This window comes from Triturus cristatus, chromosome 3_2 (genome assembly GCF_964204655.1).
Source record: "Triturus cristatus chromosome 3_2, aTriCri1.1, whole genome shotgun sequence".
NCBI classification, from domain to species: domain Eukaryota; kingdom Metazoa; phylum Chordata; class Amphibia; order Caudata; family Salamandridae; genus Triturus; species Triturus cristatus.
In genome coordinates this window covers 933,617,983-933,645,271 of record NC_140584.1, presented here as the reverse complement: position 1 = coordinate 933,645,271, position 27,289 = coordinate 933,617,983, and the positions used below count along the sequence as shown (strand labels likewise).

Genomic DNA, 27,289 nt, shown 5'->3' with positions numbered 1-27,289 from the left:
TATTATAGACTTTTCCGGAGGGGGGCCCAATACAACCTCCCCAAATAGAGTACTTAAACATAACTCTTTGTTTTCAAGATTACACATGGGTTCACTAGGGAACAACAAATAAAGAGGTATTCCTGCTTGAACATAAACATCTCTCGACTCTCTCACAGGGACAGATGAAGGAAGCCTTCCATTTAGCAGGTCTTCCGTATGGGGATGTATCGTAGGCTTGGTTTGAATAGAATCAAGCTCAGTTGCCTTTTGTACTTCAAACAGCATTACAGAGATCATTTCCAATATATGATCAGAACTTAAAACCGATTTCTCTAGTAGAGACAAAATGGAATTTAGAATGTTTTCAATACAAACGAGATATTCCGAAGGCACAACATCCCTCTCATTTGCCAACCTTGGTTGTGTACAAGGCAAAAAAAGATCGCGGGCAGATTCCAAAAAAGTACCACTCAAATTACTTTTACTACAATACAAAAGAGGCAGAGAAAGACGCCTAGGAGAAGAACTTATAATTGGAGTATTATTTCCCCTGAGACCGCTCGCCGGAGAGACTTCCTTGTGAGGGACTTCCCAGCCTCTTGTTTGGGTTTCAATGTCAATGTCTGGGAGAGTAAAGTCTTCCCCTAGGTTTAACCCTTCGCAAGCAATTGACTTCTCAACCATAGAAGGAGCATTGTCCACTATACCATCCGGAACACCCTCCCCGCTTAATTCGCTTACAAATGTCCCCCCGAGCAGATAAAGCTGCTGGTAAAACAACAAACATACAGTCAAACTTTTGACCATCCAAAGAAATATGTTGCTGACCTTGAGGGTTGGCTGTAAAGTTTGAGCTCGATTTTGTACATGAGAAAACGTCAGGTGTTACAGATAACCCACCAAACATACAATCTTGCTTGAACCTGTTTGGAGAAGACTGTTGCTGGCTCTGTTGGATGTCACAAGAGACAAAATCCGGATTTGCATATAAGGGGGCGACCGAGTATTGCCCACTTAGACCATTCTCAACAACATCAATCTTCTGTGCCTGCACCCCTTCCCTGGAGCGATTCAGGCCCCCTGCAAAGATGCAAGTGTCTCCCAGTGACTCCACAGAAAAAAGGGGAGAGAGTGTTGCTGTGCGGCAGTTCGAAAACTGTCCGTCTTGAATTACTGCTGCCACTTCAGGTGGGATCCGAGGAACCTTGCGAAAAAAGCCTGTAATAGCTGGGTGGGCTTTATAACAGAGTTGCTGCAGTTGTCTAGTGCCACTATATGATCTCTTTAATTTATATGACCGACTTGGAGATGAAAAGAGCACACGCCTGAGCGTAATATTTTAGAAGTCATTATGCTCGGAAGGGGGGCACTTTTAGCAAAACTCTTAACAGGACTTACTGCAGCCACAGCCCCTCTCAGCTAATGGAGGACTAAGATGATTTAAGGAGTCGCTCCTCACAGCTCCCGGCTCCCAGCTCCTCACAGCACTTCACAGCTGTCAGCACTTAGTTCACTTAGGCACCAAACATCAACTAACGGTGGCGCACTCACCCAACCAAGTGGCACAAGCACGTGGCTCTCCACCCCTCAGCTCCCCTGGCGCAGACCAAACAGCGGCCGCCTGGTGGAGCGCCGCCAGCCCAGCACCGAGCACAACAACAGGGCACCGTGGGGGGGAGAGGGGGTCAGTCGTGCTCAGCAGCACCCGATGCCCGGCCGGCTGCTGCTCATCCGCATTCCGTGGGCTCTGGCAAACTCCGCACAAAAGTAGGAGAGCGAAGAAAGCAGAGTCCAGCAGGGGCCGGGTGGCCGCAGCGAGCCGCAGGCAGCAACTCATCATCAGCGAGGTCAGGAAGCCCGGCAGCAATCACAGGAGGCAGCAATGCAGCGTACAACACCTCTCCCTCCTCCTCCTCGCACACTGCGACCGGCAGTTGACGGACAATGCAAAAACACGGAAACAGGATCCTCTCCTGAAATATATATTCCAGTACAAATTCGTCTATGCTGGGCACCTAGTATATCATACTATATTTGCTCCGGACATAGTCCTGCGTGATAGGTGAGGGTCCCAGAACTCCCAGGGTTACTCTCCTCTATAGCTAATTCGCTATAATGCACACGTCTTATCCCCTCCTTTTCCAGTTCTCCCTCTGCCCTTACTACCATCTGCTTTACAGATTCTGAATAAAATAGGACCTTATGTTACCTCATTTCCTTCCAAATTGGTTACAAAACCTATTTGCCTTAAATCATCAGATGTGACTTCACCCAATGAGGGACATTTAACCTGTAATGGTAGTATGTTTGAGCGATTTAGGGGTTTTATTTTCCTTTGCCGCTTTCTCCCTAACCTTCGCACCCATGTTTCCATAAACACCCATAGGCTATCTCTGTTATTATACTCCCTATTACTCCTCCTGGCTATAGTTACGGTCTCTGGCTTTGGGCAGGCTCTTATCCTGGGTTGATCTGAAGAGGGCTCACCCCTTATTCTTATGCCGGACAGCTCAACCCCCGCTCTGCTCTTCCTTCTTCCTCTGTGCTACAGTGCCTTGGTATTTCATACTTTCACACAAGGAGTTCCTCCTCTTCACCGTTCTTATATCTTTTCTATTTAAATTCCCCCTTGATCCCTCTTCACTTCTGGCTCCATCTATCAATCGCTTCTCTTGATCTGGTATCACCACTCTCTGCCCTTTGCTCCGACTTGGTTGTAAACCCCTTATTTTTTTCAACCTTTTTTGCGGGTTCCTTCTAATCTTAGGCTCGGGTATATATCTCTTAAATCTCCCGTAGGCCCTCCTCTTTATTACCAACATTGGGCACTTTGAGATATATACCGTCAGGGTTTTCTCGATCAGTATAGATTCACCGTCCTCAGTACATGATGATACATATACCTCCTGATCTCTCTTTTCTATTACTGGTCTATAGTAGGCATACAGTTGTTAATTTGTTTTAACTCCTCTGTGATCTGCTGTAATTGGGCTTTTTGGGTTTTCCCTTGTCCATTATTCTCAACTAGAGCTCCTAGTATTGCCTGCAGGGTCTTTTGCATTAAAAACATCACTTCTAGTAATGAAGAGGCCGGGGTAGCTGTCATATGGGTTTTCCAGTAGACCAAACCTTAAGAAGATCAAGCTTAGTGCTCCAAAATTGTGTCACCAGGAGCCGGAATTTGTAGTAGGCTATTGATTAAAAGAGCAGCTTCAGGTTTTTCCAGACATTTCAGGCTGCAGTCCTATAATCACGAACCTCTAAAGGAGAACTACTTTACTTTAGGCTCTCATGAGGAAATATCTACTTTTAAATTCTGTGGTGAACCAGAGCTACCCTCCACCATTCCGTCCTTTGAGTTCCACTTCCATTCCAGCAGTTACTTGGCACCTACCATGGACAGTGGCACAGGCCCCGTGTGCCACCACTTAGACCAGCCTTCAAGAGAATCTGATATGGCCTCACGGCAGCAGGCAAGAGCATTTCTTTGTCAGCGTTTAAGATATGCATTTTCTCCCAGGGCCCTTAAACAAAATGTAAAAAGGTCCAGAAGAGGGTGGCTGTGTTTTTTCAATGGGACTAACAACTTAGGTGCTTTGGCATGCAGTGCCCAAATGTCAACAAGGGCTACAAAACAAAAGCATCATATAGCCCAAAAATCCATACAGAAGCTTTGTGGCAACACACCAAACTAACAGGCAGGAGATCAATGATCTACATTTCTTTGCTTCTGAAGTAACAGAAAAGTTACTTACCATTTTTGGGGTGTAAGGAGCAGGAGGTTCGGACTGAAAGTGAAAACTGAAATCTCTTAGTGGCTGTGCGGCAATGTCTGAAACACAGTCATTGTCATCATCAATGAATTGAACTCCCTTATCAAGGCAGCGCCGTTTTCTCCCCTGAAGGAGACAAAAAACAACAGTACAATGAGAACATACTCTAGTTTAAATGAAAAACAACAGGGGCAATGCCAGTTGCAAGAACCTTTCACATAATCGTGTTGAAAGGTTAAAGCAGCTTACAGGGCATGCCAGTCCAATTGGTCACTCTGGGACTTCCAGGAGCCAGTACGTGGCTAGGTGCATTGGAACGTACGTGGGCTCCTGCTGAGTGATTGTCCAGAGAGGACCAATACTACAATGCCATGTGCAGCTGCAGTCGGTGTACCTCAGTGACTGGCATTAGCAATGACAATATTTTGCCATTGTTATCTTCGTGCAATAGCAGCCCCTTTTACTGATCGCTCTCATCTATGGTTAAGTCTTGGTGGCCTCTCATTATCAGGGCCCAGGCGTTAGTAACTCCCAACAGGAATACTAGTACTGGGAGATACTCAGTATTCATGCTGGCATGTTACGGATTCCCATTGTTACAGCCAGTACCACAGTGATTTCAAACACTACCACTACATTCAATGTCAATTCCCCACAGTGCTCTCGACTAATTTTGCTTTGACGTACATTTCCTATAAGAAATTTTATAGCATCAGCCTGAAATACCTAGAGTATGAACCCTCGAAGTAAGGGATTCCCAAATACTGTGAATTTGCTTTGCATAAAGGATGCACTGGTTTTAGTCATACAATAAGAATAAACCAACATAGTAAATCGGTCAAAGTCATTAGGACAGTGTTTCCAATATTTGTCCAAAAAGGAACCCCAAATATATTTTTCCATATAATGAGGAACCTCTACCTATGAAACATTTTACAGGACACAAAAAGTTGATAACCCAGGGCACAATTCAATTACTGCTAATTACTGTCACGAAAGTGTATTTGTCAAGAGCTGTTGTGTGTATATATTCATTGGAAAAATACAGAAAACTAAAAAAAGCCATAACATTTAGCAGTTAAGGTATGCAACACACAATGCACACCATAACTTATGTCCCAGTCATGTGTCCTCTTTAGTTGGCTTCTCTTTTATTTATAGGATGCCATTAGTAAAGTGTTGAAGTGTTGTACTAAGCATGGTGGGGCATTAGTTATGGTGTGCATTGCACGTTGCAGGCCAGAACAGGCACATTTCAGGGCTTTTTCGGTTTTGTGTTTGCTGAGTCACATCTAACTTTTTTAAATGTGTGTTTGAGTGAGTTCCCCTGTGTTTATGATATACTGCATTCACCTACCATGCACCCACTGCGAGCTGAAAAAGCCTTTGGCTCGGACCAGCGCCCAAGCCTGGCAAGCAGACAACCCCACTATGCAAGGCCTTTTACTGTGCGCAGCAGGGCATGGCCGCAGGTCCTCACCTTTTTACCCTCTCTTTTAACTCTGTCCTCCTCCCCCAATACACATGCAACCTGATGTACTTGCACTGGGTTTAATTTGCGTACTCTTTATGCATATTCATCAAACAGAGCAAACGTTATAAATGAATAAAACATGTATTGCCCCTGTTTATCTTTGCCACCTGCCCGCTGACAGCCCTGAGATTTATTGAATGGCGAGACGCTCCAGCCACCATCCAACAAAACCCTCCAACCATAAATGTCACATATGGAGCCCCATGATAAGTTTGCCTGATTCCATTCCATGGCAGAAGCCAAGTAGGTTCTGATGAAAAGACTAGATAGATAACCCCAGATATCACACTAACCCGGATAAATGTATGCCAAATGTTTAGCAGGTTCATCAAATGGTACCAAATTTATTAGCCTGAATGCCGTCTCATAAATGTGCCCCCCTTTGATACACATGCATGAAATTGGGAATCGAAAAGTAAAATAAACATGCTCTCTGTCGAATTTTGTGCAGCTCCATCAAACCGCGCCAAAGTTATTTGCAAGTCAAACATGTTTTGAGCCACACATTTAACTTCCAACACCCGCGTATTGGATCTACAAGTAACCTGAAATACCTGCACTGGGCGTAACTTGCTATTGGCCTGCTGGAAGTCATGAAGATTCATCGTACAGAAGCAAAGTTATTAGCAAATTATAATTGTATTTACCCTCTCACCTCTTCACTCCCCTCATGATGAAATGGCACTCAACATATTAATAGAAACCTAATTCTTCTAAACTTCTGGCAAATATTGTTCAGATTTGTAGCACAGTGCAAATGTTATTAGTAAATGAACATTATTTTGCCCCTCCTTGATAAATCTGAACACATTCGAAAATACCAAGAGTATGTTTAACATGCTAAATGTGCGCCACGTTGTATGCATATTTGTCAAAAGGTGCAAAAGTTATACATACATGAAAAAATGCTGTTTCAACTGTCACGATATACAACTTTGTTAACCCTTTCAAGCCAACAGCACCGTTTTCAATCTCAATAAGTACAGGACTGATTTACATCAAACAACAAATAACTCACTTTCTGAGTAAAGCTTTTTAATCATGCCAAGTATGGTGTAAATCTTTTGAGCAGTTTTGAGCTGTAGGGGTAAGCCAAATGACCATGGGAAAACACATACTTTTTGACACTCCCCCATCTTCTCCGGCAGGGAGTTGTAGGCAAATAGGTATGCTGGACCTTAGCTGCATAAGCTAAGAGCGTGACACATTTGGTGCAGATGTGTCCATGGGGACTAAGGTTATTGGCAAATCACAAAATACACTTTTAACGGGCGGCTGAACCATAAATAAACAGCGGTGGCTGCTACTTTGTAATAAATAAATATATATGCATATATATATTATCTACTGGCGGTCGCCAGTAGATAGTTATAGTTAGGACCGAGTTTCCATAGGAAATCTGAAAATTCTATTTTGAATAACTTTGGCGCCGTTTGACGAATCCTCGCAAAATTTTCAAAACTAATGGGGCACTCCGTTCAGCTCCTACCCTGAAAGTCTCGGGGTGATTCGTCAAGCGGGGGCCGAGAAAAAAGGGGGGTCCCAAAACGCGTTTTCCCCATGCATTTTTCCATAGGACCTTTAGTCGAAGGTACAGCCCGAACGGCTGAACAGAATTACTTGAAATTTGGCAGAGAGGTAGTCCTCAGGTCAGGGAAGTGCCTTTTGCAGGTCTGGTGTCAATCTGTTCAGTAGTTCCTGAGAAAATAGCATTTAAAAGCATATAAATATCTATAAGCGCGCACCGTGCGAGCACCCTAACGTGCGCGAGCGTAATTCTGATTGGTGGTTACATGTTAGTCAACGTTCGAATCGGTCGAAATCAGGAAGTGTCGTCCGCCATTTTGTTTGTTTTCAGTGCGAGAGTGAAAAAGGAAGGTGGCGAACGTGAAAAGGGGGCAGGGTAGAGAGTTCCTGACCCCCTAGCCTGTCAGGGGGTCCCTGAAGGACCCCGAAGGCAGAATTTATTATTATTTTTTTTTAAATCGCGGGGGTGCGCGCACCGTGCGCGCACGGTGAAAAACCAGAAAAACGGTGAAAAACCAAAAAAAAATATATATATTTTTTAATATGTAGTTTATTGTAAAATAATTATATAAAAAAATAATAATACATAAATAAATTAGCATTTAAAAAACCGTACTTGCTGGGGTTTGTTGTGTGTTTGTAATTATTAAAAATGGAACCTTCTCACTGCTCCTTCAATGTACTGTGGACGATTCTCTATACTCTCCTAATGAAGCTGCCGAACCTCCGGGTTGTCGGCTGAATAGCTGTGTCCAGATTCTTGAAGAAATAAAGGTTTTAAAAAAAAAAAAAAAAAACGTACAAATTCATTGAAAAAACCACAGGTTTCACACACGTTATAGTTAGGTGGATATTTCACTCGTAAAAAACCAATGAAATTCCCCCGTTATAGTTAGTTCAGATAACTATAACTCGCGCGACCGCCACTCTATCACAAGGATAATGTCATGAGTGATGTCATGAGTGATGCCACTGACCAGGTCATGAGTGATGTAATATGTGACGTCATGAGCAGTGGATTGCGGTCGCGCGAGTTATAGTTATCTGAACTAACTATAACGGGGGAATTTCATTGGTTTTTTACGAGTGAAATATCCACCTAACTATAACGTGTGAAACCTATGGTTTTTTAAGTGAATATATATATATATATACACACATGTATATATATAAATATATATCAATCACAAAGTTGCCTGGAGTGAGAGGGCCCACACAAAGGAATTAATATTCGCCATTTCTTTTATGGAGGATGCAGCAGGAAAAACAGCAAAATGCTTTGCTAAAATTCAACAGTCCAGCCTGACGCGTTTCGTGCCTGACGCACTTCCTCATGGGCTCAGGGCTTGATTACTGAGGGCAGGCTACGGCCATTCATTCAGCACCTATTCAAACATCTTAGAACCCCGCCCGAGTGGGCATGGCCACCCCCGTAGCCTGTTGGTAAATGTAGTGCTTTCAATCTTCTCCTGTGAGTCGCCATGCCATCCTCACTGTAAGTACAAAATTAAATGTCCCAAGTTGGTTGCGAGATACACTTAGCTGCTTCCCCACATTCGTTTCTTCCTCCATTGGCACCCCTGTCCATCAGCTGCCTCGTCGTATGGCGCTGCAGCAGGGCTGCACACGTGCAGCAGTGCTCCTCTCGCGGCTCTGGCTGTGCCGCAAAATATCAATCACAAAGTTGCCTGGAGTGAGAGGGCCCACACAAAGGAATGATTATTCACCATTTCTTTTATGGAGGATGCAGCGGGAAAAACAGCAAAATGCTTCGCTAAAATTCAACAGTAATCAAGCCCTGAGCCCATGAGGAAGTGCGTCAGGCACGAAACGCGTCGGGCTGGACTGTTGAATTTTAGCGAAACATTTTGCTGTTTTTCCCGCTGCATCCTCTATTAAAGAAATGGCGAATATTAATTCCTTTGTGTGGGCCCTCTCCAGGCAACTTTGTGATTGATATATATATATATATATATATATATATATATATTCTCGCTCCCAAATTCCTCTCAATTACTTACAAGGAATCCACAGCACTCACGGGGGGGTAGTTTAGCAGTCTGATTTAGTTAGGAAGGTACCTGCTAAAAATAAATCAGACTGCTAAAACTACCCCCCGTGAGTGCTGTGGATTCCTTGTATGTAATTAAGAGGAATTTGGGAGCGAGAATGTATACTGCGGGGCACCGCCGCATTTGAAGCACCCGTCTTAAGGGTGCCGCGCTTTGTTGGTGCGGATATATATATATATATATACATATATATATATATATATATACAAACTTCGCTCGCATTTCACTGCCACCGATATTAGTGACGGAGCACGGACCACGTTTTCAGTGCATAGAAGTCTTTTATTTAAACTCCTCCAACACCAGCCATCATGACGCGTTTCGAGCCCCAAGGCCCTTGATCACATGACACGCTCTCAGGTAACAGGTAAGTTTAAATGCATTTTTTTCATTCTTTCTTAAAGTGACAATGCAATGGGTAGTTCATATAATAGACATAGCGGACAGACTTATGGCATTTTAAAGTACAAGCAAATATACTATAGCAGCAATTGTTATAATAGATAAATAAATAAATAGATAAATAAATATTCACAGTTGGTTGTCTGTTAAGGTTAAAAACAGATTTAAGTATATAAAAACCCTTAATGTGAAAAACTTGTTGTATTTAGTTGTTAATAACATATAACTGACAGCTAGCTGGACTTCGGCAGTAGTGCTTAGGTCTGGCTGTATCCAATTCAAAGCTGATGAACAGGGTAGCCAATTTATGGGTATCCTGTTTCTTCCCAATATTTGTTATCTATAATTCCCCCTGCTTAATTGAAGGTATGTCGCCTGTCTTTGTTTTTGCCTTGTCTCACTTATGTAATAACAGGCTTTACCTGTATTACCCATTTAGGGGTTGTAGGTGGCGTTCAGGTCTAAATACCTGAAATTGCCAAAAATTTCATACTGTTGATACTATGCTATATAGCCATATAGCTAGTTGCATCAACCTTGGCTGTTCTATTAAAAACTCAAAGGTACAAACCTCCTAATAAAATCATGCCCATTGCATATAGTGCGAGTATTAAAAATATTAATTTGCTAAAAGTGTAAAGTGCTGAAGTGCTGTTATCTTAATAAACACCCTGTCTGGAACCGTGGATAAATGTGTTTAAAATAAATTTGATTGGGAGTTGGGCAGATTTCATCTCTGATTCTAGTAACCTTGTGACTTTTAGCTTGATGTAATCTGACAGTTTTGGTTCAGCTAGATTCTGTACAAATGATTCACTAGAGGCAAGTGTAGAGCTCCTCGGTAGCATTTAGGCCCCGTGGGGCCTTAGTATCCAAATCCAAAATGTACCGGGTCTCTAAGCGTCTTAGTGCCTTTTCTCTATTACCTCCTCTCTTGTTAGATGGGATGGCATCAATAAGAAAGTACATGAGACCCATCGGGTTTCCATTGTGTTTTTCCTCAAAGTGCCTCGCCACCGGGTAAGATTGGTCATGATTTTTAATGGCTCTTATGTGTTGGAGTACCCTTTTGTGGCCCTGCAGAATGGTACTGCCCACATAATGTAGGCCACACGGGCACTCCAACACATAAACAACAAACTCACTTTTACAAGTTAATGTTTTGGTATTGGGTTTGCTCACTTCACTGAAAGGTGTCTGGTAACTGGTTTTGCTTGTCCCAAATTGGCACGCTCTGCACATTTTGCATTTATGGAAACGCTTTCTCTGGGATAACCATGTGCCAGTTGATGGTGTGCTAACATCATTGTGTACCAGGGAATCCTTCATTGAAGGTGCCCTACTGAATGTGATGGAAGCTTGTCTTGGTAACAAATGACCTATAACAGGATCTCCTAGCAGGAGTGGCCAATTTCTTTTGATGATATTTGTTATATTTCTGTGCTGTTTGTTGTAGCCAAAAATCATTCTGAATGTTGTATCATCCTCTACTTGAGTATTTTGCTTTCTTTTGTCAGATTTCTGTTCTAGGAGGCTTGCTCTGGGGATAGTTGCACTTTTCCTTATTGCTGCATCTACACGTTTGTGTGTAGCCCCTTGTTAAGAATCTAAGTTTGCTATCTGTCTGCGCTTTTTTCAAATCATCCTGACCACTACAGATCCTTCTCAGTTTAAGCATCTCCCCGTAGGGGATGCTGTAGATCAAATGCGACGGATGGGAGCTGCTCGCATGTAAGACAGAATTCCCTGCCGTGGATTTCCTATGCAGTGTGGTCTCTATCTTACAATCTTTAATGTAAACCTCAACATCCAAGAATGTAATTCTTTCTTGACTATTGTTGGATGTAAATTGCAAATGTAGGTTGTTTATATTCAGGCAGTTTAGAAACTCTTGTGCTGATCTTTCTGAGCCTTGCCAAACAACAAAGAGGTCATCTATAAATCTGTACCAACATTTCACATTGTTGCGCAAAGTTGTTTCAAAGTGTTTGTGGCGGACCAGCTCCTCCCACCACCCCATATACAAACAGGCATTGCTTGGGGAGAAGCTGGCCACCATAGCCACCCACCGTTGTTGTTGGTAGTGGGCATTTTGAAACAGGAAAATATTGTTCTTTAGACAGAATTCAACCATATTAATGATCATTTTACTATGTTGTTCTTGTTCCGGTGTATTTCTTGCCAGGTAATGACCCAGGGCCCTGAGTCCATCCTGATGGTTGATAGAGGTATAGAGTGACGAGACATCCAACGCAATTAATAGGTAGTCCTCCTTCCACTCCAGATCTTGTATCTTGGATAGAAAGTCCCCCGTGTCTCTAATGTAAGCGGGCAGTTGTTGGACATGGTCCTGTAAATAGTAGTCTACATATTGTGAATTTGCTTCTAGTAGACTACCTCGGGCCGAGATTATAGGTCTGTCCGGAGGTTTGAGAGGGTCCTTATGTACCTTTGGAATAAAATATAGTATGGGGGTGACTGGATGGTCATTGCATAAAAATTTGTATTTCGGTGCTGTGATTAGTCATGCAGTTTTCCCAGCTATTAGCTTACTGTAGTAGTTGTTGTGCATTGTTTTGATTGATGTTTGATCACAGCGGAGGTAACGTTCTCTGTCCATTAGTTGCTTGTTAGCTTCTTCAATGTATGCTTTTTTTGCTCCAAATTACTAGGTTTGCCCCCTTTGTCTGAGTTCCTGATGACAATATCATTGTTGGTTTTTAATTTGCTGATCAATAGATGGTACTGTAGTTCTTTTTTGTTGTTAGTTTTACTTCTGTTAGTTTTATTGACCTCAAAGTTCAGTTTTTTTATGTCTGATATCACGTGCTCTTGAAAGATGTCAATGGCGTCTCAAGATGTGATTGGATTAAAGGTTGACCTTGTTGGAATAAACTGTTCACTAGACTGTATTGTGTTTCTACTTTCTTCTGCTAAATCCAATAGATTGTTGAATATTGGAGCGTCAGAAGGCGTGAGATCAAAGGAAGGTGACATATTTGAGGGTCCAGCTGGCTGTGCTGAGGGTTCCCTGTCTGTTTTGTCGTATATATATATATATATATATATATATATATATATATATATCTCCACTCACGTAGTCCAAGACGTACAAAACTGCGCACTATATATATGTATAACACGTCTTTTTACGTGTATGAAAATACTGAAGCATTTTTCCCGTCTCGTTTTTATATTTATCTAATCTTTCTTTCAGTAAATTTTTAAATGTGAGATCAAAAACAACCACAAATGTTGTATAACACGAATTAAAACTACGGAAAGACAACAAATCTACAACTTAGTTAATGACTATATAGAAAATTAAGGACTACTCCTGAAATCAAGCCTAACAATAATTTATTCTGCGCATCACCATTGTAGCTTCATAGAACTGTACTGTCTGCTCAATTGTGACTTGGCTGCCCGATTATTACTTAAATAAATAAAAAGTCCTTTTTCAAACATTCGAGTAGCAGAAAGATTAGAACCACAGAGGATTCTGGGAAAGAGTCAGTAGGCGAAAGGGATTCTCAGAACCTGACCTGAATAATACGGTCACTGCTTCCAGGAAGACAGTGGTCACTCTGATCCGTTCCTAAGAGTGACACAGGATTTACCCTTCCGTCACCCCAGGTAAGGCGGCTGCATAACAACATGAAACAAACACAGGCCAATACAACTAAACGTAACCTTTCGAGGGAGGTTTAGAATTCTTTGCAGTATTTCAAAATTATCTTTTATTATTTATTATTCCACCATTTCTTGTCGAATTAGAGGACGAGTTTATCACTTAAGGCCCGCCATAGGGGAAAATGCATGATTTACCTGTTGGTCTCATTCAAGATATTTGCTCATTTGTCAAATGTCCACAACACTGTTATCTGATTTACACTCATATTCAAATGAGCTGGAGTATGCTCAAGTGCCACATCAGCCCCTTCTCATTGCCCTCACCAACGAGCTGGACTCTTCTCAAGTGCCACATTAACCCTTCTTATTGCCCCCACTAATGAGCTGGGCTCTTCTCAAGTGCCACATCAGCCCCTTCTCATTGCCCCCACCAGTTAGCGGGGCACATTTCAAGTGCCACATCAACCCCTTCTCATTGCCCCCACCAGTGAGCTGGGCTCTTAACAAGTGCCACATCAGCCCCCTCCCATTGCCACCACTGAGCAGGACTCTTCTCAAGTGCCACATCAGCCCCTTCTCATTGGCCCCACTCATGAGCTGGACTCTTCTCAAGTGCCACATCAGCCCCTTCTCATTGGCCCCACTCATGAGCTGGACTCTTCTCAAGCTCCACATCAGCCCCTTCTCATTGCCTCCACTCATGAGCTGGACTCTTCTCAAGTGCCACATCAGCCCATTGCCCCCACAAATGAGCTGGACTCTTCTCAAGTGCCACATCAGCCCCTGCTCATTGCCCCCACTCATGAGCTGGACTCTTCTCAAGTGCCACATAAGCCCCTTCTCATTGTCCCCACTCATGAGCTGGACTCTTCTCTGGGAAACATCCATTAGTACGCAGACATTTGTTTGCGTACCATTACTACGCAAGCGTTAGTACGCATGCGATGTAACAACGTGTCGCCTTTAGTATGCGTGCTGTTACATCACATGCGTTGTACAACGCAAGCGTAGGGGCCGCTTTTGGAGGTCGTCACGGCAGCCATTTGCTCCGAGGGTCTGCTGCTGGTGCTTTTCCGGGTCTGCTGCTGGTGCTTTTCCGGGTGCAGGCGAGGACGTAGGAAGCCCACGACGGAGGAAGCCGGAGGAAGCAGGAAGGGTGAGAAGATTGGAACCACGTTTGGTAAGAGGTAAGTGGGGCTGTGTAGGGTTGTGTACTTGTGTTTGTGTAGTGTAGAGTAGTGTCGGGGGTCGTGCAGGGTAGTGTACCTGTGTTTGTCTGGTGTAGAGTAGGGACAGGACAGGGTTGTGCTGGGGGTAGTGTTTTAGAGTAGTGTTGTGGGGTTAGTGTAGTGTAGGGTAGTGTTTTAGGATTTAGGGTAGTGTCGGGGTTGTGCAGAGTAGTGTATTTGGGTGTAGGGAAGTGTAGGGGTCGTGAAGGGTAGTGTTTGGGAGTAGGGACAGGACTGGGGGTAGGGGCGGGGTAGTGTTTTGGGGTTTAGGGTAGTGTTGTGGGGTTAGTGTAGTGTAGGGTAGCGTTTTAGGGTTTAGGGTAGTGTCGGGGGTTGTGCAGGGTAGTGTTTGGGAGTAGGGACAGGTCTGGGGCTAGGGGCAGTGTCGTGCTGGGGGTAGTTTTTAGGGTAGTGATGTAGTGTTAGTGTAAAGTAGTTTACTGTTTTAGTGTTTAGTGTAGTGTCGGGGGGTTGTGATGGGTAGTGAATGAGTGTAGGGAGCGGAGTAGGGGAATGTGTATGTTAGTGCAGGGGGTAGTGATTTAGGGTTTAGGGTAGTGTAGTGGTGTTTAGTAGTGTAGTGTTTGAGTAGTGTTTTAGATGTGTAGGGTAGTGTATTTTCTATAGTGTTGTGTTCTAAACATTTTTTTTTTTAAATATGACATGTTATTCCGCATACCATTTTTATTACTAGGCAAGTTTTTACTTCGCATACATTAACACTTTCAATGTAATGGTATGCGAAGTAAAAACTTGCGTAGTAACAGTTCTTGCTAAGTAATAACCGCGTAGGAATAGCATGCAAAGTAATGGCATGGGAAATAACATCTCATATTCTCTTCTCTAATGCTACATCAGCCCCTTCTCATTTTCCCCACTCATGAGCTGGACTCTTCTCAAGTGCCACATCAACCCCTTCTCATTGCCCCCACCAGTGAGGTGGGCTCTTCTCAAGTGCCACATCAGCCCCTTCTCATTGCCCCCACCAGTGAGCTGGGCTCTTCTCAAGTGCCACATCAGCCCCTACTCATTGCCCTCACCAGTGAGCTGGGTTCTTCTCAAGTGCCATATCAGCCCCTACTCATTGCCCCCACTCATTTACTGGCCCCCTACACAGAGGGATTCAGATGCAAAACACACCACCCGGCCTAGATAGTTTATCTGAGTTGCTTTGTGAGCTGTGCCCTGGCAGTGGATGGACACAGACAGCTATCAGTACTCTAGTTTTAGAAGAGGTAGAATAATAACTTTGGCAATCAGAACAGCAAAGCCGCATATTACTGCACAAATGAATTATTAAGCAATAAGCAAGCCTTCTGTGGGTATTATAGTCACAATGCTCCTTCCAGAAATGTGTGCTGTCCCCCTGTGATGGTGGCCAAGGCTCAGCAGATATTAAATCATATTATTGGGCGAGCCAAATCATAGCGATTGATGATTGGATTTTCAAGGACAGAAAACTCGTGTGTGTTTTTAAAAATGGAATGTATTGAGTAGTTTGGTCTATTTAATTTGCTGTGTGCCCTGCTGCCGCGTTCTGCTCTCCCTCCGCTTACTTTGACACCGCTGTCGTGCTGATATCAAGCACTTAAGTGGATGCGATTGGAGAAGGTCTTGAAAGCGGAGAGCCTGCTGTGGAATGGCAACTGGCTTTGAAATACTCTTCATTTGGAGCACATCTGTTTTCGGCATCATATAGGTATTAAAAAGTTGGGGGACATATGGCTAGGAGACCACATCTGCACGTTTGAATCTCTAGAAGCGTCTGGTATGCATAATTCACAAATCTATTGATATTTGCAGCTACAGCATGCCTTGGAAAGACCCCACAGAGATTTGAGATCCCTACTGGAATACAACACCCCAGAAGACCAACTTACACTATAAGTCACAGAGGGGGAAGGGTAACTCGAAGTTACTGCGCACTAGTTAATAATACACCAGACCCCCTGGAGCCACTATGCTATAGATGGACACAGGATGTTGGCCCCCTAGATGATGCATATTGGGTGGCGGTACGTATGATACCAAGGGTGCTAGCTATTGCTGTATGTTCACAGCTTGTCCAGCTGAGATACTTCCAGTGTGTGTGCTACAGCTAATCGAGATTGAGTCAAATGAGACAGGGGCTGGACCCCAAGTGCTTCAGATGTGGGCCAAAGATGGACACATTCTTCAATACAGTCTGGGAATGTTCCATCATGCAGCAATATTGGGTGTCTATTTATTGCATGCTGTCTCGAGTTTGGGAAGACATGTTACACCCAAGCCAAAGATGGCCCTTTTTAGTCTAATGGATTAATCGAAATTTGCCTAGCATAGTAATGGTAAGTTTCAATTCTATTAAGGACACAGAGGCGAGGATTATTGTTTTCTTTCTCCGCTTTATTCTTTACACAAATCTCACAGCAGCCAGAAAAGCAACAACATGTTTTTATCCCAACAACATAGGGAAAAAAGAGCATTTGAAAACGAAAAATTAAACCAAGTCTGAAAATAGACTACAAATCCCATCAGTCCATAGGGGAATGTCACAGCAGAAGTCCTTCCATAGTGTCAATGCAGGGTAGCTAGTTCCTCCATCTTGTGTAATCCTCCTCTTTCTTCACGCGAGTCACACCATCTTGTTACTGGTCCTGTTTTGAACTGTCATTCCCTAAAAGAAAGAAAAAACGTAAGAATTATCCAGGTCGACCTCGAAAGTTCCAGCATTACTTTGCCATTAAAAAATACAAACTGAATTCGTTGAACGTCACATACACTTAATATAACTTGAAACTTGGTTATTTACTCACATACGGGTGGGTTCGCACCTGAAAGCGCCCTGGAAGGGATAATCCTCGCCTCCGTGTCCTTAATAGAATTGAAACTTACCGTTAACTATGCTAGGCAAATTTTGATTCTAAGTCAGGACCGGGGGCTCCAATTATGCTAGTTCAAAGCTTACTTACCACCAACTGTGCAACGTCCACAGCTGGTTTGAAATAAAACCGTTTGAAGGTGGAATCCGAGGACCAATCTGAAGCGCGCATTAAGTCCTCCAAACGAGCTCCCAGAGAAAAAGCCTTAGAAGCCATTGCACCCCTGGCAGAGTGAGCTCCGACCAATTCGGTGTCAATACCCGCCTCTTGCATGACTCACCGCACCTACCTGGCTATAGTGGGGCAGGAGACTGCTTTGTGCGTATTTTTTTAAGGCAATAAGGAGTCATGTCTTCGTACGCCTTGAGGCAATTCCCAACGCACAGCTTGGAGACATCTGAAAAAGCTGGGTATGAAATCGTTCTGGATGAAGATTTAGTACGGCGACTCACCGTAAACGTAACCCCATCCGGGGAAAAAACTCTCGCTGAGATGTCCAGTGCCTGGACGTCAGATACTCTGCGACAGGAAACCAGGCATAAAAGCCTGGCCAACTTGGCCGAAAGTTCTTTTATAGAAAGATATTTATTGGGCTGCCAAGAAAGGAAGAGATTCAAAACCAGATTGGCATCCCAAAGGACTGATTAACGCGGCTCCGATGGCAACGAAAGACGAATACCCCTTAAAAGGCTACAGACAAAAGGGTGTTCCCCAACCGAGGCTCCCTCGACCGGATAATGAGTCGCTGAAATCGCGGAACGCACCACGTTAATAGAACAGTACGCCAGGCTGTCTTTTGCCAATTCCGCTAAATTTAGAATGGGAACGACACCTGCGACCATGGGATCCAAGTCTCGTTGAAGACACCAACGCATTTACTTAGTCCATGCGGAATGATAACGTTTTGAGGTACTGACTGCCCAGGCCCTGGATAAGAGGGCCTCAGCCGGTCTCGAAAGGCCTGGGAGCGACCAACGTCGACTGGGAGCCGCCATGCCATTAGGGGAGAGAACCCTGCTTGATAAGGTGATGCTGCTCCCTGTCCGGATTGAGAAGAAGATGAGGAAATGGGGAGTAGGATTGGAGAATCCCAGGAAAGTTCCAGAAGAACAGGAAACCAAACTTGGGACTTCCATTACGGTGTCACCACCACCAGCTCTGCCTTCTGCCGACGGATCTGAGCTGCCATCCGCACCACCATCGAGAAAGGAGGAAAGACATAACCCTTCTCCTGACTCCACTCCTGGAGGAACACATCCGTGACCTCTGCGATGGGATCCGGCCTCCAACTGAAAAAGCGCAGGAGCTGATGAGCCAGGCGGGACGCAAAAAAGATCCACCGAGAACGGCCTTCATTAGCCGTCCAACCACCTGAAGACTTGAACATCCATTTTCCACAGGCTGGAGTCCCTCAGCTGCCTGGAGTGCCAATCTGCCACCTGATTGGCTTGACCCGGTAGGTACTCCGCTGTCACGGATATGTGATGGGCCAGGCAATAGTCCCAAAACTCCTTTGCCAGGTTCGCCAGGGCTCAGGAACGAGGGCCTCCCAGGTGATTGACGTAACGAACCGCTGAGACGTTGTACATCTTTAACAGGACACATGAACGCACCTTGCCTCTGGTCCAGCATCGGACTGCAAATGACCCCACCAGGAGCTCTAAACAATTGATGTGCAACTGCTGCTTGTCTAATGACCAATCGCCGCCTGGGGAGAATTCTCTGCAACGGGCGCCCCACCCCGACCTGCTGGCGTCGGATTCTATAACAGGGTCTGGGACCGACCCGAAGATCGCCTGGCCATTCCAGGCTTCCATGTGGGTGAGCCACCATGACATTTCCTCTTTCGTACGACAGACCTCTCCTGAGATGATGCGCCTTTAGGTGTTGTAGGGCACGATAGTGAAGGGGTTCCGGGAGGATTGCCTGAATGGATGAGGAGAGCAGACCCACCACTCGGGCAATCTGGCGGAGAAAGGTATGAGTTTTGGCAATGGTCTGCCTCAACTCGTGCCGAATCTTGGCCATCTTTTGGGACGACAGACTTAAGGAGGAGTGGAGTGAGTCCACGACAAACCCAAGAAACACAACACTCTGATTCGTGGTGAGGACTGACTTGACTCTGTTGATGACAAAGCCCAATCCCTGCAACAGGGACACCGTCTGCTGCAGTTGAACAGCCAACTTCCTGGGACACTGTGCCATAAGCACGGTGTCGTCCAGGTAAACAAGCATACAAACACCTTGGCTCCGTAGAAACTCCACCGCTGGATGGAGCACCTTTGTGAAGCACCAAGGTCGGTAAACTCGTAAACCTTATTTCTCCAGCAGAATTGTAGGAACCGCCGATGAGGAGGATGGATGGGGATCACGAGGTAAGCGTCCTTGAGGTCCAGCTTGACCATCCAATCGCTAGGGAGAAGCACGTCCCAGAGGAGGTGATTCCCCTCCGTCTTGAAATGTCGGTAAACCAACCACCCGTTGAACTCCTTGAGGTTGATTACTGGGCGTCGTCCTCCATCGGTTTTGTCCACCAAATAGATGTTGCTGGGAAAGCCGTTTGGATGCAGAGCTGAGCGACAAATGGCCCCTTTGCGGAGCAGTTCGGATACCTCCTCGTTGATCAGCTGTGCATCGGCAATGTAAAAGGTGATGGGGCGTGGAAACCCTTCTTGGCATGACACTTACCGCGGGCGCCACCGCCACCAGTGGTGTTCTTGAAGCAGCCCCGGCCTCTAAACCGTTGCCCCCTGGTGGAGTAGAAGTTCGTGTAGTTGGCGGTGGAGTTGTACTGCACCCGCCCGGAGCCTTGTCTCTTATTACTACTCTGCTGCCTGCCCCGGCCGGTCGCATGGCACCTACCGTGACCGGCCCCTCGGGAAAAACGGGGCTGGAACATCCTCTTAATGTTGGACTGGGCCTTGTCCAATGAGGTTAATGTGGCGGTTACCTAAAAATATTACCGCCCTTTGAGCCCAGTTCGACAGGACGTCGGGGAATATGGTGGAACCTGTCAACTTCGTCTCCTCCGCCATATCCAGAATTTTTGTTATGGGCCCTATTGCATCCAGCAGTTTATCCTGGCAAGAGCGCCAGGAACGGTCAATGTCCTTGCGGGGGTCCTTCATTTACTTGGCCAGGAAGGTGGCCATCTTAGAATCCAGTTCCGGGGTAAGGGCTACCTCCCCCTCAAACGTGGGCCGTGGACACTCTGCTCGCAGACACCCTCTCGCCTCTTTCTCTAGGGGCATGCGGAGGCGACCGGCCACAAACTTAGCCACCTTGTCCCCCGGCAGCCAGGCTGCGGATGGATGATTTCATCCGGGTCCAGCATGCCCGTACTATCCTGCGGTAACATCATGGAAGAACTGGCCGGGAGCCAACGCGAAGACCCCTCTCCGTCATCTGTCTACCGGTGAATCCCCGTTATTAGATGGGGAATCTGGTGCCATAGACACAGAAGGTTCAGGGGCAGGAAGCGGCGCAGGGGCTGCCTTCACTGCAGCACTTCTTAGGGGGCGGGGAACCCAACCCAGGTATTGGAGTAGGAGCGGGAACCGGGGCCCATAAGTGGGCTTGCGACAATTTGGCGCACTCCACAACAATGTGGTTTGACAGGCGGTCTTTCCATGGGACCTACCACCTCGTTGATGCACCTGTATATGGAGTTATCCACCGCATCAAAAAACTCATCATCATAGAGGAGGTATTGTTGGATTTCCTCCTCATAAAAAATCACCCTGTTCCATTATGCAACAGAATAGAGAATGAAAAAAATACCCCAAATAAGCTGCAAGCTGAGGAGGTTAGAAATGCTACACAGGCTGATGCAGAGGTGGGAACCTCAAGTCTCTACCAGGTTGGCAAAGCCAGAACCTTATGTGGGCAGACCGAAGGACTACGGAGTTTCAGAGCGGAATGAAACCGCTAAGGTGGCTGCACTGGCCCCAAAGTGCGTCGACCCTCAGCAAGCTGACAGGGTCCAACTGCCACCCAGTGTGCTCAGTAATTGACAGGGAGAGAATTAGTGCAAACTTGCCCTCAGGCGATTCTCACAGTCAAGCCGCAATACAGACACCAGCAGGCGTGAGTAATTAAAATGCGGGACTAGTACTGACCCCGAAGGGCGTTTGCGGTGTGGCGGCAGTGGGACAAGGCTCCGGGTGATGCAGCTCACGCAGCGCGGCTCCTCATCTGAGGGAACTGCACTGCGGGAGCAGCGAGATGCGTGAGCTCCCCCAGCGGGCTTTAGAAGCACCGCGGCAAAATGGAGGCAGCCGTGTAAGGAGCGGAGAAAAGCTCCTGTGACCGCAAGGGAATCTGTAGGAAAAAAGGCAAAGAAACCATTTAAACACACAGGGGCATAGCAGCGCTTGGCAATTGTGCCTCGCTCTCGCCAATATAACGGAAATACACACCATAAGCAATTTAGTCAAGAAAGAAGGAAAAAGCAACTTAACTGGCTGCGAAGCAGCGAAGAAAGAGGAGGGTTACACAAGATGGAGGAACTATCTACCCTGCATTTACACTATGGAAGGACTTCTGCTTTGAACTGATGGGATTTGTAGTCTATTTTCAGACTTAGTTTAATTTTTCGTTTTCAAATGCTCTTTTTTCCCTATGTTGTTGGGATAAAAACATTTTGTTGCTTTTGGGGCTGTTGTGAGATTTGTGTAAAGAATAAAGCGGAGAAAGAAAAGCATAATCGGAACCTCCGGTCCTGACACAGAATTGGGTGGACCATGGTATATGGCTTGGCAGTTCGGGCTGGACTGTTCCCGTGAGGCACAGGGTCAAGACTGATTTGCATATGGCTGTGTTCAAACTGGAAAGGCATGGTGAGCAAAAAAACGATGGATTTAGGCCCAGATCTCTGTACTGGGTGAATGTATGACATTGTTCTGCATTCTGTCCATCAACTGTTGTTTTTCCATGATATACGAGACCACTAATGGTAGTGGGCTTACGTGTTACAAAATGTGACATTGCACACTACTGGTGGTCGCAGCAAGCCCACTCCATGATGAAATTGACTCGTGGTATGGGCTGGTGTACTATGACGGAAGAGTAGATTTGTAAATCGAGAGGATGTCCCTAAAAATATCAGAATATATGGGAACCATGGGGACGGTATTCTAAGGGGGTGAACTTTGATTGTTTGCTTTGATGGATGCTTTAATATATTAACATATATGCCGTATTACCTTAAATTCCCTGTTACTGTCGTGATTTCTGCTGTTGCAATTTGGTTTCAAAATTCAGTAAAAAATGTTATTAAAAAAAGTCACAATCAATTAAAATGGTCAGTCTTTTGACAAAATAGATTTTTAGCAGGAGCAATGACAAAATAATCACACAGTGATATCATAGAAAGCATGTAAAAGAATGGAGTTGGAGTGAACTGCAGGAAGAAATGTTCTGAGTTACAGGGGGAGCACATTAAGCCTTAAAATACTGTTGATGTACTTCATTTCTGCTTGTAACAATTTACCTTGAGTCGGCAGGTTGCCCAAGTGGGCTCAACAATATATATTCAAGACTAATCTTTAATTCCTGTTGTGGTGAGGTCAGAATGTGTGACAGTTTTATCTCTGGGGGTTTGTTGAGCCCACTTATATATATATATATATACACACACACATATATATATATATATATATACATATATATATATATATACATATATACATACACACATTCACATACATACATACATTAAGTGACTTGGATTGACCTGAATACTAAGGACACAGTTTACCAAGAAATGTTTATCACTTCGACTGACTTATCCTGCAAAAAGGTGTAACTTACTCTTGCATAAGTTACACCTCACACACACACTAGTCGAAGTCTGAGAAATTTAGGCATTCTTAAGTGTGCTCTTAAGTGGCACTTCCTTATGTACACAGGCATTTGTCAGGAGAGTCACATACAAATATGATCTGCATCTATTCAGGTGTAATGTTTTTGATGTTTACAAATATATTTCAGTGCATTTTCCACACTTAAAAGCATACTTAATTTACAAGTGGAAGATTAATATGGAACTGCTGCAGAAAGCGTGCAAATGGACATCAATTCACCCACATTTCACATGGGGCAAGAACGAGAAAAGGACATACGGAAACAAAACGGATTTCTAAAACCAATGTAATTTAAAAAAAAATATTTCTTACTGTATTAACAGGCGAAAACACCCGACACACACAACATAAGAGCAGGCTGAGTTACAACGTAAGAGAGTCGTACATTGTACTTGCTTTTGTAAATAGCTCCCTTGTTCTAATTGGAGTGTAACATATTGTAATTCATTTATATATAATTAAATCAAAGTGCAATTAAATAAAATGTAAAAATAAAAAAATCCAATACTAAGCAATGATTAGTGTGACATGAATAGGTTTGGGTAAGAGTAACATGAGGTACATGATTTACGGTTAGGGCAAGTGTCAATTAATTAACATAATTTTATTTAAATTAATCTTATAAAATGTAATGTAATAACGTAATTCATCCTAATTTGTTTCAGTTAAATAAATGGCGAGAGAGCACGGGGCAAAGTAATTCATTTAAATGTTATTTAAATACATACAATTTATGAATTGCTACAGGTTGTGGATTAAAGTCAGGTTTACTAGTGCTACGAAGTGTCTTCCGTACACATCCCAACACTATACTAATTGCAAATAAATAGGGTTACAAGCATGGGAAACTTATTTATCTTACTTAAATTAATTTTTAAATAGTGAATGGATTGATAAGGTTAAGATTATTCGTAAATAAAAACGAAGTAGTTAAAACAAGGAAATGCCAGTGAGGGAACTAATGGGGAAGGAGGGAAGGAGACGAAATTATTTGTTTATGCCTCAGCTCCCCTAGTGGTATATTGAGTGGAGAACAGCAGAATCAGGCACTATCAAAGACAATATTGAACACCCAATTGTCTCAAGGTAGCTATGTTGGTAACTAATTGGAAATACTTCTTCCCCCGGGACACTAAAAAGCCTTGGCTAGACAAGGAAGGCATTGTTTCAGAGGAAGCACCTTTACTGTGGCTGTAGAAGGTTGATGATTTCCCCTTTCCGCAGAAGATCTTTGGTGCTGAAAAATGATTTCTGCTATTATTCTTGAAATTGACGTAACTTTTGCTGTATTTTCCTTTGTTTTCAGACCTTCTGATTTCAGGCCCTCTGTTTTTAAGATCCAAGACTTTCTGTAGGGCGTAAGGAAAGAGGTATGACTTGAAATCACAACCTTCTTCCAAAGAGCCTATAGCAGACGTCGTATGCCAAAACATCTTTCATGTCTTTTCCTGCATTAATGGTCTGAAATTAAGTGACAATAACTTCTTAAGAATTTCCTGAATAAACTTTTTAGGCGGCTTTTCCATACATTGTTTCATCAACCTAAAGGCTCAGCTAGCATCCCTCTTCATAGTTACACAGGTTTGGCATATTTGCCCATAGGGTCCATTCCCCTAATTTCCCTTTCGGGTGGTGCTCTGGAAGGTGAGCTTTGCCAACTCATTGCAGAGACAACAGGTCTGACAAAGAAGACATAAGGAAATAAAGTATGTAAGTTGACAGTGCACTACTTCTTTTCTGCTTACCTCCCCACTGCCCTTTAAGGCAGACTTAGCCATGAGGCCTGGGAAACAGAGTCTCTAAAACTAGAAGTTTCATAAGAGGGTGGTATGGCCTTAATGCTGAGCTCTTTGGGTCCTCTGGTTTTTTTTTAACAAACTTTATTGGCATTTAATATCAAGCTGTTCCATTATGCATCATGATACAAATAAATACTGGCCTTAGCTATTGGCAATATATCCTAGGACCCATTCCGTAGCCCCTTTCCATTGGAGTCCATTGTTCTGTCGTCTCCTCCTATTGCCCGAATCGGGAATGTTGCATGTGCCTCATTTATCCCCCCTCCCCCCACCCAACCAAACTATTAACTAGGTCCCTCCTCCCCCTCCCGCACTGCTGTCTTCAGTGTGCTTCCATAGCTCGGAAAGGTACCTCCTCGTGCCAGATCGTGTGTGAAATTCCACCGCATGTATCCCCTGGTCAGTAGTTACCCTCCCCTGGAAGAATGTTATATGTCCACCCCTATTCTGGATCCCCTGTCTCGGCCGCTAGTGAAGTCCCGTTGTGGTGGCCTCTCAGGGGTAGAAGCGTCAGATGCCTGCCCATCTCGCTGTATGTCTTTCAGCAATGCCTTATAACAGAAAAGGACCTACCCCGGGAAATAAGTTAATATTATTATATTTGTTTGTTCTCTGGGCACCCAATAATCGATGTCCCTATCTCACTCAAACCTCTTGTGTTTCTGCCACATAAGTGGAAATCTAATACTATACACAAACCGTGTCTATTATTACAGTCTGTGGAAAGGAAAGCTCCTATGTGTCAATGTGTTTCCCACAACTGGTGTGCTGTGAAGTGCTATTAGTGGTAAAGCAAAAAGTACAGGAAAAAAAGGTGTGAAAGGCCGGCAGTGCCTCACGGAAGTAGCCCCAACGAGGTTGTGTAGACAGGTACTCGCCTACTACCTCACGTTATCATCATAGGCTACTGCCGCCAAAACAGAAAAAAGAAGGAAGAAGGAGTGCTGGAAACCTCATACTAATCCTAGTATCTAGTGTCTAGAAAGAAATTCATATGGTGACATGTATCTAATTGTGTAGAAAGAAAGAGGAAATGTCGACCCAACAGCGGGAAGACTGAGTCTGATCAGGACCCAAGTCACTCCAGTTAAAACCGAGCAGAACTACACTGGCTATGTGAAACTTTATTCTGTGCTGTGTAGCTGCTCATTAAAACCAACATGTTTCGTTGCCCAATTAAATTTAGCGGCAACTTCTTCAGGGCTAGGGTCGACTGGTCTCTCTGCGTCGCTAGTTCAGACCAGCGATTTGTTTGTCAGCACCATCACAGATGATGTCTGTCAGCATACCTGAACCTTTGGTATGTGTGGATGTATGTCATGTCATAAAAACCTGGACTGCTTGCCCAGCGGCTGCGGAAACACGTTTCTCGTCAGCCTGATCGTCCGGACGTAGCTCATCCTCCATGGAGTACAAACAAATATAATGATATTAACTTCTTTCCCGGGGTAGGTCCTTTTCTGTTATATGGTCCTGAGAGAGGGGGGCGACCTACCCTTTGACCCCCTTGGCTCCCTTGTTGTTGAGAGTTTCAGCAATGCCTCCCAAGCCCTGGCTCTCTCCTCCCTGCCTATCCCTCGCTGCGCATTCCTCAGAAGGACCCTGCTCTCACAACCCGCCCATTTTATTAGCTCCCGCTTCCACCCCTGTACACTAGGGCCCCTCGGGTCTTTCCAGTTACGAGTAATTTCCTGCTTCGCTAGGACAAAGGCGAGGTCCTGGAACCTCTCCGTGGTTCTAGTTTTGGCAGTGTGTGGAAACAAACCCAGCAGTACATGTGTTGGTGTGCATGGGATTATCCTCTCCGTGATCCTAGCCGTCTCCTGCGTCACTTATTGCCAATAATGTGCTAATGAAGTGCACCTCCACACCATGTGGAAGTATGTCGCTCCCACCGTAGTACACCTCAGGTATCGGACTTCCTCCCTGGTAAAATACCTATTAATACGCTCCGGGGTCAGATAAGCCTGGTGGAATGTATAAAAGCTAATTAGGTCAAAGCGGGCTCTTTGGGTGCTCTGTTAATCTCACGGAAGGCAATAACACCATCCACTGGAGAAATGTGGCACGACAAAGTGTATGGTATTTGAGGAGAAAGCACCTGCCAGTATGAAGACTTTTCATCTGAGGAGTCAGTTTCAGTTTAGACACTTTATTCAGAAGAATTTCCATCCATAAAGTAACATACATATAACGAATATACATTTCATCCAGTTAAAACAGGTTCCAAAATATTAACAGAACAAAAATTACAAATAGCTGCAACTTGTTAAAATGGTAAAGTGCCAAGTGCCCTCACAGCATGTCTTAAGAATAAGCCTACATGTAAACAGGTTTCACTATCGGACAGTTGAATAACCGATAAAAACATAGCTCTACACTGCCTGTCATTCACATAGTATCCTTTTGAGAATGCCATTCCTGACTCCTAGAGCAATCACGTGTGGGCTGATCTTCTCCTATAGCGTCCTCTCTGGATGGATCAATTTTCAGCATTTCCTTCCTGGTTGTTCTAAGTAAAGATGTTTTTTTATTAGGAAATAGTCTACAGAAGCTCAGAAGTGCTGATATAGGATGATGGGTCTGGGTCTTCCTCGACCACAAGATGATGTG

The 27,289-nt window shown here is 44.4% G+C and overlaps 1 protein-coding gene across 2 annotated transcripts in view; it reads right to left on the bottom strand.

Annotated features, from left to right (window-relative positions):
- BRIP1 (BRCA1 interacting DNA helicase 1) overlaps window positions 1-27,289 on the bottom strand; it is a 1,188,160-nt gene that overhangs the window by 996,429 nt on the left and 164,442 nt on the right. For both annotated transcript variants that reach the window (XM_085649424.1, XM_085649423.1), the window contains exon 6: window positions 3,738-3,881. In XM_085649424.1, coding sequence (XP_085505550.1) covers window positions 3,738-3,881 — 144 coding nt within the window. The remainder of the gene's footprint in view (window positions 1-3,737; window positions 3,882-27,289) is intronic.